The sequence below is a fragment of the Telmatherina bonti genome (assembly GCF_933228915.1).
Source record: "Telmatherina bonti genome assembly, chromosome: 13".
Classification (NCBI taxonomy): Eukaryota; Metazoa; Chordata; class Actinopteri; order Atheriniformes; family Telmatherinidae; genus Telmatherina; species Telmatherina bonti.
Window position 1 is genome coordinate 36,586,221 of NC_136611.1, and position 13,388 is coordinate 36,599,608.

The following is a 13,388-nucleotide window of genomic DNA, read 5'->3' on the forward strand; positions in this document are numbered from 1 at the left end:
GACCGGACCGCAGAAGGACTCGGATGGGACCAGACCGGACCGGACCGCAGAAGGACTCGGATGTGACGGGACCAGACCGGACCGGACCGCAGAAGGACTCGGATGTGACGGGACCAGACCGGATCGGACCGCAGAAGGACTCCCAAATGGACCGGACCGGACCGCAGAAGGACTCGGATGGGACCAGACCGGACCGCAGAAGGACTCCCAAATGGACCGGACCGGACCGCAGAAGGACTCGGATGTGACGGGAACAGACCGGATCGGACCGCAGAAGGACTCGGATGGGACCAGACCGGACCGGACCGCAGAAGGACTCGGATGTGACGGGACCAGACCAGACCGGACCGCAGAAGGACTCGGATGGGACCAGACCGGATCGGACCGCAGAAGGACTCGGATGGGACCAGACCGGATCGGACCGCAGAAGGACTCGGATGGGACCAGACCGGATCGGACCGCAGAAGGACTCGGATGTGACGGGACCAGACCGGAGTAGAAAGGTCCAACATGGAGGCCTTCAGCAGAAACTGATAAAACTCAGAAATAAACAAAACCACCAAACAGGTCAACGATCCGGATCCGGACGGGCCGGGACAGAGAGAGCGATCCGGATCCGGACGGGCCGGGACAGAGAGAGCGATCCGGATCCGGACGGGCCGGGACAGAGAGAGCGATCCGGATCCGGACGGGCCGGGACAGAGAGAGCGATCCGGATCCGGACGGGCCGGGACAGAGAGAGCGATCCGGATCCGGACGGGCCGGGACAGAGAGAGCGATCCGGATCCGGACGGGCCGGGACAGAGAGAGCGATCCGGATCCAGACGGGCCGGGACAGAGAGAGCGATCCGGATCCAGACGGGCCGGGACAGAGAGAGCGATCCGGATCCAGACGGGCCGGGACAGAGAGAGCGATCCGGATCCAGACGGGCCGGGACAGAGAGAGCGATCCGGATCCAGACGGGCCGGGACAGAGAGCGATCCGGATCCAGACGGGCCGTGTTAGAAGCGGTAATGTTTGAGCTAAGGACTCAGTCTGAACAGAACATTTTACGCAAAAGAGAACCGAAGCGTTAAAACGATCTGGATCTCCAGCAGAACCTGGAAGTCCTGGATCTGGACTTATGGAGACTTTTAGAACGATCTGGTTCTGGTCCGGATGTAGGAGCCAATCGGGGTCTGTAAAGTCTTCATGGTGACCTTCTGTGGAGCACCTGGTGTAGACCACACTCAGATGATCCAGCTTCAGTCCAGGCTCTGGACCGGTCCAGGCTCTGGACCGGTCCAGGCTCTGGACCGGTCCAGGCTCTGGACCGGTCCAGGCTCTGGTCCACTTTGGGGCGGCGTGGCTACTGAAGCAGCTTCATTAGAACTGGTTCCTGGATCTGTGGGTCTACCAGATGTCTTAATGGTTCAGACTGGGACATGTCTGGACCTGGAAGGAGGGTTGGGTTAAGGCTTTTCAGAATCTGGATCGAATGTGAGTGGTGGGTTTTGAGACCCGGCGGTCCTCCATCCTGATGAAGCCGGAAGCTGGGATTCCTGCCGGGACACGTGGCGGAGGATCCAGACTGGGTGTAAAACGTGGATGGTTCCAGATGCGACCCAGCGAAGCCTGCTGGCGGTCTGCAGCTCCAGACTAACAGCTGCAGCCTTCTTTAGCCGGCTGGCTGTCGGCGTTGAGCCGGCCCCCCTGTGGCGCAGACGGCTTGTGCTGGACCCCCGACTCTGCGGCGTTCAGGTCCAGACTGCCGTCCTGGATGTTCTGGTAGATTCTCTTGGCTGCTTCCAGGAAGGCTTCCTCCACATTTTCCCCCCTGAAGAACAAACGGATCAGAGAAACGGGACGTTAACGCACCGAGGAACAGTTTGATCCGGAGACCGCGACGCGGGTCTTCCTGCTGGTAACAAGAAACCAGTTCCCCGCGAGCCGGATCAGGACCAGTTCTAACACCAGGTTGGTCTGGCAGAAACCGGCGTACCAAAACAAAGCCGCTGATGCGTCTTTCTTTATTTCACCTCATTTTTCATCGGATCTTCTGGCTGAAGCGGAAATTTGACATCAAATAAAAAACTTGCTTTCGTCTGAATCAACCAGCAGCAAGTTTTAGTCCAACTGCGGTCCTAATATTGTCGCTCCGCTCAAGTTCTGCACAATGACCTGGTAACCCAGCGTGTGTTGGAGCAGGGAAACACTGAAAACCTGTAGGACTGTGGTCCCTGAAGACCAGAGGTGATTTATCAGAGCAGACCCGCCGTCCACCCCAGCGTGATGCAGAGAATACTCACGTCTTGGCGCTGGCTTCGAGGAAGAGCAAACCTGAAGGAAGCAGAGAGAAGAGTCCATCAGTCAGCCAGTTTACCGCACGCCGCTGCAGATCCTGCAGACGCCTCACCGTTCTCCTCTGCAAACTGTTTGGCCTCCTCGTACGTGACGTCTCTCTGAGCCTCCAGGTCCGCCTTGTTTCCAATCAGGATGATCACCTGCAACACCGGACACAAGCTGAGTGGAAATGAAGCCAAACGTCGGTGTTGAAGATGGAAAACAAACCACTGATTAAATCAAATAAATTAATTTACACTCAGATAAAACTCACAAGTTTATAAAACCTGTCTGGACTTTCCTTCAAGAGAATATTTGTCTTTTTTTATTTTTTAATCAAATGAACCACAAAGCATCAGAGTCAGTTCAAACAGCTCCACCTTGTGGCCACAGGCGGTATTACACCTACAGGAAACTATTGATCCTAATCAATCAGCTTTAATGTGGAACATAGTTATTATTAGTTCATCTGCAGGTCAACGTTTTCATCAACTCGTCAGTTAAAGTTCAGACCCTGCGGCTGTTCACTATGGGATAAAACTATCGCCATGGTAACAGATGGAGGAACACTCACTGTGTTTGGGTTGGTCAGGTTCCTGGCGTCCGTCAGCCAGCTGCTCAGGTGATTGTAGGTGCTTCTCCTGAACACAGACAGAGGAGTTATTCCACCAGGAAACAACATGGATGTCTGAGGAAAAGACGAGTTAAAAGCCGACAAATGTTACAGGATGCTGGGAATACACATCCATTTCCATCCCTCTGCTTCTCTGTTCAGACGTGTTTAACGTCAAACATACAGAAAACTGCACATCTGGAAACACTGGAACACATCTGACGGAAAGGAGACTGCAATTCAGGTGTTCCTGAACACACCGCAGACACCAGGGCTGCATGGAACCTGGTCAGCTTCCATGTTTAACGACCAGATTAAAGGCTGTTCTTCTGTTCTACAGCAGGCGGAGCTGCAGGTGTTACACGTTGGCATTTCACCTGCAGCAACGACGACATCAGCTGCAGAGTTTCTTAGGTGAAACCAAGCGGCTACCTCTGGCAGTTAAAAGTGAAGCCGATGCGGAAGTGCATAAAACTGCAGTTCCCCCTTCATCCACTAGGGGCTGCAAAACAGAGCGAATCCCCATAGACTCCCATGTTAAAAAGACCAACTTCACAGCAGGAATAAACATGTTTACAGCAGAAACAAACATGTTTACAGCCTGGTTCAAAAATCCATTTTAGGTTTAATAGGTCAGGTTTACCTTCATGACAACTGTGGGGGGAGTGAATTTTTTTCTAACTCGCCCGTTTAAAAGTAATTTAATCTCGAAGTCGGCATATTTAGGGGCGTGTCCTTTTGATTGACAGGTACCCGATCTCCTGCTTCAAGTCAGAAGAACGTAGAACAACCGCGGTTTTTAGCCGGTTAACAACGTGACTTAGCTTTAGCCGCTTACCTCCGTTAGCTGGTTAGTTCCTGTTATCTCCGGGTTAGCGCGGTTAGCTCTTAGCTACAGAAAGCTCGGAGTTCGCTCGATGTCAATCATCCACCATGACACTCACAGCCCCCCTCTCAGCTCCACCTCTTTGCCCATATTTGTATTTTCCGGGCGAGACGATTCGCATGTCCCTGCCAAGATGGCGATGGTTGGAACCGCCCACCAAGATTCAATTCAGCTCTTCAGAAACCTACGGGTGACGTCACGGAGGCTCCGCCCATCTTTTATATACAGTCTATGGGAGAAACCCAGAGGCTCGCCTGAGGACCGCCGGCTCTTCCTGTACTGACAGGGTTTTCATAAAGACTATTGAGTTGCCATGGAAACGGGTTGTTTCCATGCACTGATGCTGGATGCTACAAGTAAAGCTGAAAGTAAGTTTTTCAGCAGAAAAATGAAAGAAAAGGTTTTAAAAGTAAGAAAGTCCCACGCCTCCCACTGACCCCCCTCCCACCCCCACAGTACCTGGTGATGTCGTAGACCATCAGGGCCCCGGCGGCCCCTCTGTAGTAGGACCTGGTGACGGCCCGGAACCTCTCTTGACCCGCCGTGTCCCAGATCTGCAGCTTCACCTTCTGGCCGTGGACTTCCATGATCCTGGTCCCAAACTCCACCCCGATGGTGTGAGGACAGTCCGCCATGACTACAAACACACAGTTTAACGACTACTAACTAAACGACTAGGTTAAAGTGGAACAATTCTGTGCATTTCAGGCTAATTTATTTTATTTCTGAGTCCAGAAGGGCTGGGATTGATGGAGTTATTGTCACAAATGGCTTTATTTACTTCAGACCGACCCTCTCCGTAGGCTGTCAGATCAGCCTGCAGGCAAAACGAGTGGATTGAGACTCTTCCGCATTAAGCCCCGCCTCCCGCCACTGCACTACATCGGGAGCGCGCACCGCACCTGCTTTCACCGTCATTGTAACGTCTCATAAACAGAAGGATTAGGCTCATATGAACTCAATAAAAAAACAAAATGTCAACACATAGCATCCAGCCCTACATGTTGGAACCTGAATCAGAGCCTGAAAACGAAGTGGAAAACAGCAACCCACAGCAACGAATGCAGCAGGATGTCTCTCTTTGGTAAACTCACCAGCCATCGTTGGAAATAACTTTATCCCACGTTTTCCACCCGCCTGATGTATTTGTACATGCCCTTGTTAACCAGTAGAAGGTAACCAATCACCAAACCTTATCCCCCGGGACGTCACAAGGATTTCCAAGTAGAAAAAACTCTAAAACGGCGCATTTTTCGTCGCCATGGAAACCAAACTGAGAGCGTGCTGGAACTCAAACTCAAACTCAAACCTGCGTTTAGGTGATAAAAAACAGTGTTGTTCACATGTCTGATGAGGATTCAACACTGTAACACTGTAGAAAGCTCAGAAAACTCCAAATACCAGAATAGGAACCCTTTAACTGAACTTCTGGAGTAGAACCAGCAGGAAGGGTAAACGTTCTGTCAGAAACGGGTCAGCTGACTGAACCCAGCTTCTCAAACTGGGACGCTCTGCAGCGTCTCTCAGTCTGACACTAAACCAGTTTAAACCCTGGAGCTTCGGAGCAGACAGAGGAGAAGCAGAAAGGTGGAGGACTCACATTTTTTCTCTGTGAACTGATGCAGCAGACACGACTTCCCGACTCCCATGTCGCCTGCAGAAACACAAACACAACACAGGTGAGCGCTCGGCGACGTCTGAGACAGCGCCGTTAAATCCGTCTCCTCTCTAACAGTCTGGGAACTCCACTTCCACCAGCGTGTCCTGCAGACTAAAGAGGAGAGGGAGCATCCAGCTTGTTATCAGCCTGCATCTCTGATGGGATGGGGTTGCATTAGTGCCGATGGCGTGGGCAGCTTCCACATCTGGGAAGCTCCATCAATGCTGAAACATCTGCTCCCATCCAGACAACGTCTCTTTCAGGGAAGACCTTCCACCATGCTGGACCTCATCCTGATGGTGGAACAGGAGAACTGGTCCAGCAGGACCACATCCTGATGGTGGAACAGGAGAACTGGTCCTGCAGGACCACGCTGGACCACATCCTGATGGTGGAACAGGAGAACTGGTCCAGCAGGACCACATCCTGATGGTGGAGCAGGAGAACTGGTCCAGCAGGACCACATCCTGATGGTGGAACAGGAGAACTGGTCCAGCAGGACCATGCTGAACCACATCCTGATGGTGGAACAGGAGAACTGGTCCAGCAGGACCACGCTGAACCACATCCTGATGGTGGAACAGGAGAACTGGTCCAGCAGGACCACGCTGAACCACATCCTGATGGTGGAACAGGAGAACTGGTCCAGCAGGACCACGCTGGACCACATCCTGATGGTGGAACAGGAGAACTGGTCCAGAAGGACCACGCTGAACCACATCCTGATGGTGGAACAGGAGAACTGGTCCAGAAGGACCACGCTGAACCACATCCTGATGGTGGAACAGGAGAACTGGTCCAGCAGGACCACGCTGAACCACATCCTGATGGTGGAACAGGAGAACTGGTCCAGAAGGACGACGCTGAACCACATCCTGATGGTGGAACAGGAGAACTGGTCCAGCAGGACCACGCTGGACCACATCCTGATGGTGGAACAGGAGAACTGGTCCAGCAGGACCACGCTGGACCACATCCTGATTGTGGAACAGGAGAACTGGTCCAGCAGGGCCACGCTGGACCACATCCTGATTGTGGAACAGGAGAACTGGTCCAGCAGGACCACGCTGGACCACATCCTGATTGTGGAACAGGAGAACTGGTCCAGCAAGACCACGCTGGACCACATCCTGATTGTGGAACAGGAGAACTGGTCCAGCAGGACCACGCTGGACCACATCCTGATTGTGGAACAGGAGAACTGGTCCAGCAGGACCACGCTGGACCACATCCTGATGGTGGAACAGGAGAACTGGTCCAGAAGGACCACGCTGGACCACATCCTGATTGTGGAACAGGAGAACTGGTCCAGCAGGACCACGCTGGACCACATCCTGATTGTGGAACAGGAGAACTGGTCCAGCAGGACCACGCTGAACCACATCCTGATGGTGGAACAGGAGAACTGGTCCAGCAGGACCACGCTGGACCACATCCTGATGGTGGAACAGGAGAACTGGTCCAGCAGGACCACGCTGGACCACATCCTGATTGTGGAACAGGAGAACTGGTCCAGCAGGACCACGCTGGACCACATCCTGATTGTGGAACAGGAGAACTGGTCCAGCAGGACCACGCTGGACCACATCCTGATTGTGGAACAGGAGAACTGGTCCAGCAGGGCCACGCTGGACCACATCCTGATTGTGGAACAGGAGAACTGGTCCAGCGGGACCACGCTGAACCACATCCTGATGGTGGAACAGGAGAACTGGTCCAGCAGGACCACGCTGGACCACATCCTGATGGTGGAACAGGAGAACTGGTCCGGCAGGACCACGCTGAACCACATCCTGATGGTGGAACAGGAGAACTGGTCCAGAAGGACGACGCTGAACCACATCCTGATGGTGGAACAGGAGAACTGGTCTGCTGCAGTCCAGTACAAACATCTGGAGCATCATGGAAGCTGCATCAGACCAGAACGGGACGACGTTCCTCTCATGAAACTCCAGCAGCTGCTCTCCTTACTCCCAGATGTTTCCAGATGTTAGCGGAAGCGATGCTAAACATCATCTTGGAACTACTTCTTTCACATCAGCTCATATTTTCCATCAAATGATAAAATGTCTCAGTTTCAGCAGCAGTGAATTTGTTTTTATTTACAACTTTTTATACGTAAATTTTGGACCAATCAACCGGTTTGGGCCGGTTGTTCAGAAGATTTAATCTGGATCAAAATGATCTGGATTAGGAGATATTTTGGTATCCAGGATTTTAGTGTTACATCAGTTTTTCAAACCAACATTGGATTCGATCATCTGATCCAGAGTGACAGTTTTCCAGATGACATAATCTGGATTAGCAGGAGTTAAAACAACGTGGGTAACCAGGTATGTAGAGGAAAAACAGGTAGAACAACCAGTACGGAGTCTCTTTCAGTGTTTTTTGGTTTGAGACAAAACACAAAATCATAAATATCCACTTGTGTTTATAGTTTAATGATTTCTCATCTGAGTCCCAGCAAATAAAAACAGTTCATTAACAACGATATTGTGGACATTTTAAACCCGTCTGAAATAAAACAGGCTGGATGTCCCTCACCGGAGCCTCATGGGGAGGAACCAGACTGGCATCCTGTCAGAATGAGGGACGGTCGAGACGTTAGAAATGATGTCTGTCAGGTTCTGCTCTGATGAATCAGAGGAAAATGATCATTTGTTTTGTTTGGAGGTTTATTTCATGGGGACTAGATCATGTTATGTTTTTATATTTGCTTTATTCTGAAAGGCTACATAGGGACTTCCTGCTTTATTTACCAACAGAAAGGCTTAAATGAGTCGAGTGCAAAATAAAAATACAAACAAAATAAATATTATTTTACCAAATTTAAAGTCTGAACAAATTTTCTCCCAGAAATCCTCCTGGAAATCCAAACCCTGCTGGGATCAGGATCATCCTGTTTGCTGGGATGAAAGTTGTCCAGATCAGAAGACAAACTGAAAGCTTTAATCCAGATCAAAACCAGGACAGGATGACATAATCCAGTCCCACTTAATCCAGATCAAAACCAGGACAGGATGACATAATCCAGTCCCACTTAATCCAGATCAAAACCAGGACAGGATGACATAATCCAGTCCCACTTAATCCAGATCAAAACCAGGACAGGATGACATAATCCAGTCCCACTTAATCCAGATCAAAACCAGGACAGGATGACATAATCCAGTCCCATTTAATCCAGATCAAAACCAGGACAGGATTACATAATCCAGTCCCATTTAATCCAGATCAAAACCAGGACAGGATGACATAATCCAGTCCCATTTAATCCAGATCAAAACCAGGACAGGATGACATAATCCAGTCCCATTTAATCCAGATCAAAACCAGGACAGGATGACATAATCCAGTCCCATTTAATCCAGATCAAAACCAGGACAGGATGACATAATCCAGTCCCATTTAATCCAGATCAAAACCAGGACAGGATGACATAATCCAGTCGCATTAAATCCAGATCAAAACCAGGACAGGATGACATAATCCAGTCCCACTTAATCCAGATCAAAACCAGGACAGGATGACATAATCCAGTCCCACTTAATCCAGATCAAAACCAGGACAGGATGACATAATCCAGTCCCATTTAATCCAGATCAAAACCAGGACAGGATGACATAATCCAGTCCCATTTAATCCAGATCAAAACCAGGACAGGATGACATAATCCAGTCCCATTTAATCCAGATCAAAACCAGGACAGGATGACATAATCCAGTCCCATTTAATCCAGATCAAAACCAGGACAGGATGACATAATCCAGTCCCATTTAATCCAGATCAAAACCAGGACAGGATGACATAATCCAGTCCCACTTAATCCAGATCAAAACCAGGACAGGATGACATAATCCAGTCCCACTTAATCCAGATCAAAACCAGGACAGGATGACATAATCCAGTCCCACTTAATCCAGATCAAAACCAGGACAGGATGACATAATCCAGTCCCACTTAATCCAGATCAAAACCAGGACAGGATGACATAATCCAGTCCCACTTAATCCAGATCAAAACCAGGACAGGATGACATAATCCAGTCCCATTTAATCCAGATCAAAACCAGGACAGGATGACATAATCCAGTCCCATTTAATCCAGATCAAAACCAGGACAGGATGACATAATCCAGTCCCATTTAATCCAGATCAAAACCAGGACAGGATGACATAATCCAGTCCCATTTAATCCAGATCAAAACCAGGACAGGATGACATAATCCAGTCCCATTTAATCCAGATCAAAACCAGGACAGGATGACATAATCCAGTCCCATTTAATCCAGATCAAAACCAGGACAGGATGACATAATCCAGTCCCATTTAATCCAGATCAAAACCAGGACAGGATGACATAATCCAGTCCCATTTAATCCAGATCAAAACCAGGACAGGATGACATAATCCAGTCCCACTTAATCCAGATCAAAACCAGGACAGGATGACATAATCCAGTCCCATTTAATCCAGATCAAAACCAGGACAGGATGACATAATCCAGTCCCATTTAATCCAGATCAAAACCAGGACAGGATTACATAATCCAGTCCCACTTAATCCAGATCAAAACCAGGACAGGATGACATAATCCAGTCCCATTTAATCCAGATCAAAACCAGGACAGGATGACATAATCCAGTCCCATTTAATCCAGATCAAAACCAGGACAGGATGACATAATCCAGTCCCATTTAATCCAGATCAAAACCAGGACAGGATGACATAATCCAGTCCCACTTAATCCAGATCAAAACCAGGACAGGATGACATAATCCAGTCCCATTTAATCCAGATCAAAACCAGGACAGGATGACATAATCCAGTCCCATTTAATCCAGATCAAAACCAGGACAGGATGACATAATCCAGTCCCATTTAATCCAGATCAAAACCAGGACAGGATGACATAATCCAGTCCCATTTAATCCAGATCAAAACCAGGACAGGATTACATAATCCAGTCCCATTTAATCCAGATCAAAACCAGGACAGGATGACATAATCCAGTCCCATTTAATCCAGATCAAAACCAGGACAGGATGACATAATCCAGTCCCATTTAATCCAGATCAAAACCAGGACAGGATGACATAATCCAGTCCCATTTAATCCAGATCAAAACCAGGACAGGATGACATAATCCAGTCCCATTTAATCCAGATCAAAACCAGGACAGGATGACATAATCCAGTCCCATTTAATCCAGATCAAAACCAGGACAGGACAGGACTGCATAATCCAGTCCCATTCAGAATCCTTCTTTCCCTTCTGAACAATCACTTATAAGATCTGATCCAATCTGATGACTAAAATCTGACCAGATTACGTTTAAACATCTGGTCCCTGAGTCTTCCTCATCAGGCAACTCTTCCTCCTCATTATGACCTCCTTTATGAGGTCGTACGCCTTGTTTCTGCCTCCTCATCCCGTCTAACACGAACATGTGAAATACATGTTGCGGTGTCAGAGTTCTGCAGTGAAGTAAGACATCTTGCAGCCATGTGACCTTCCTCCTGCGGGAAGTCTGCTCTGGATGATCCGCTCTTCACACCTGGAACTGCCAGATGAGCCCATTTCAGGGCGGTGTGAGTCCAGACAGGAAATCGGTCTGCATTAAATCAGCAGACTGGTTCCTGCAGTGAGGATGAGTGTGAGTGTGTGTGAGAGCTGCAGGCCATAAATCAGCTCCAGCGAGCAGAAGTCATGATCTGCTACTTATTCTCCTGCATTTATGCCTCATTTATGAAATTAGAAACTCGTCAAACACATTTCTACAAATGTTTTGTCCAATAAGAGCAACTTGGAGCTACGCGGAGTTAAAATAGTTTCTGATCTCTGAAAACCAACGACGGCTGTGATTATGCAGACGTTTCATCCAATCAGCTGATGCCTGATCAGAGCGGAGGTCACGCTCTGACTGGACGACGTTCCACGCCCTCCTTGCAGGCTGTTAGCTCTGATTTCAACAGTCTGCTCCACACAGCGTTACTGCCAGTGTCTGTAAGTTCTTCCTGCTACATCTCTGTAAACATGCTCCACAGATTCAGACTAGAATGACACAAAGCAGCATCTCACTACAACAGAACATCTGCAGAAATGACTGATTCCTGCATGGAAATGAGCTGAAATTCAGGATGAGCCTCTTCCCAGAGGGTCCTGCTCATGTGGCGGCGTTCAGACTAACGACGCGTCTAACGAAGCTGTGGTTTCAGTAAACGCACGTCACCCGGACAGAAAAACACGTTGACAGCTGCAAGTTCAGAGTTGTGAGTTATTAAATCTCAACGTGTTACAGCTTCTCTTTAGACATGACAGTCGGGTTTCTCTGAAATCTCCTCCTCCTTCTCATCATCATCATCATCACTCCATGGCTCCATTATGTCCATGGCGAGGATTTAGTTTGGCATCAGTTTATCCACGTCTGAACTTTAGAAATAGTTAGAACTATCGAGCTGATAATCTTCCACCAGATGAGCTGCAGAGAGAACGGCAGCCGTGTTTCTTCATGCAGGACTTCCCACGCAAACAGCAGATCTTCTGTCAGCACGCCGCAGGAAAGGGACAGAACCGTCCATCACTGGCGACCGTAGCCGGACAACATGGCTTAGAAGCTCCTGCGGTCTCAGGTTTATCCAGATACAAGCAGGCCGGCTGTCTTCAGAAATCACTGCAGGAACACTATTTCATGCTTAGCAGAGGGGTGGGGGTCGGATCCAGCTGCCAGGATGTTTTTACTGCATTTTCATTCCTGTTGGGTTTTCCTCGTGTGTAGAAGCTGAGATCTACAGACACAGATTAAGTTTGGCTCGTTTACATTACAATGGGAACAGAGAACCTGAACCAGAACCAGTCTGCAGAGGAGACATCAGGGAGTTTCATACTTCACAGCGTCATCAATAACAAATCCCTGATCAATAAACTCACCGTCATCACTTATCAATCAGCGTCATCCCTTATCAATAAACTCACCGATGATGATGTATTTGAAGATGTAGGAATAGTTGTATGGAGCCGCTGTCATCTTTATTCTGTGGAGAAAAACAGGAGTCAGAACCCAGACCCAGTCTGACGGTCCGAACCGGGTCAGTCCGAACCGGGTCGGTCTCTCGGTACATGAACCCAGACAGCTGACCGCATTAAAACACCGGTGTGAAGCATCGTGACAGTCACGTGGAGAGAAAGCAGAAGTCACGTGACCTGTTTCTCCGCTCCTGTTAGCCTCGCGCGGAGCTAGCAGGCTAACAGCTGTCTCCGCCTTGCTAACTGCTAACAGGCTAAAAGCTAACTACAGGAAGACACTTTACTTTCATTTAACAAGAAAAAACAGCAAAAAATACACCAGTCAGACAAACTGGGTCACAAATTCCGTCTGTTTTACCTTTAGGCTGACGGTCTATCCGAACTGTAGATGTTTAAACCGCAAGTTAGGTCGGTAATTATGGATGTTTTTTTAACTAAACCTGCTGCTGAGCCGTCAGATCAATTTCTCACGTCTTCCGCAAATCTTCTTCTACTAAACATACAGAGGTAGTATAGCGACCAGCAGCGTTCTATCGCCGCCCAGCGGAAGAAAACAGGTATTACATAACATAACATAACATAACATAACATAACATAACATAACATAACATAACATAACATAACATAACATAACATAATGATATGAAATGAAAAATACTTCATTAATCTCGAAGGGACATTCAATATTATAGTAGATAATAATTAATTTGAGGAGGTCTTGTTCCGGAGGCTGATGGCTGCTGGCAGGAATGATCTTCTGTATCTTTCAGTCTTACATCGGACCTGAAGAAGCCTCTCACTGAACACACTTTGTTGTTTCATCACTGTGTTGTGGAGAGGGTGTGAAGAATCCTCCATCATCTTCATCAGCTTGTGCAGCA

At 48.6% G+C, this 13,388-nt stretch overlaps 1 protein-coding gene across 1 annotated transcript; it reads right to left on the bottom strand.

Annotated features, from left to right (window-relative positions):
• Positions 1–1,334: 1,334 nt before the first annotated feature.
• On the bottom strand, positions 1,335–12,985 carry LOC306764241 (ras-related protein Rab-14-like). Its single transcript, XM_079251321.1, has 8 exons — positions 12,866–12,985; positions 12,457–12,515; positions 5,423–5,476; positions 4,282–4,459; positions 2,898–2,964; positions 2,397–2,484; positions 2,290–2,320; positions 1,335–1,817 (listed from the first exon to the last, which is right to left on the bottom strand). The coding sequence occupies exons 2-8, from the start codon at positions 12,506–12,508 to the stop codon at positions 1,640–1,642; spliced, it is 648 nt and encodes a 215-aa protein (XP_079107447.1). The 5' UTR covers positions 12,509–12,515; positions 12,866–12,985; the 3' UTR covers positions 1,335–1,639.
• Between the last annotated feature and the right edge of the window lie 403 nt (positions 12,986–13,388).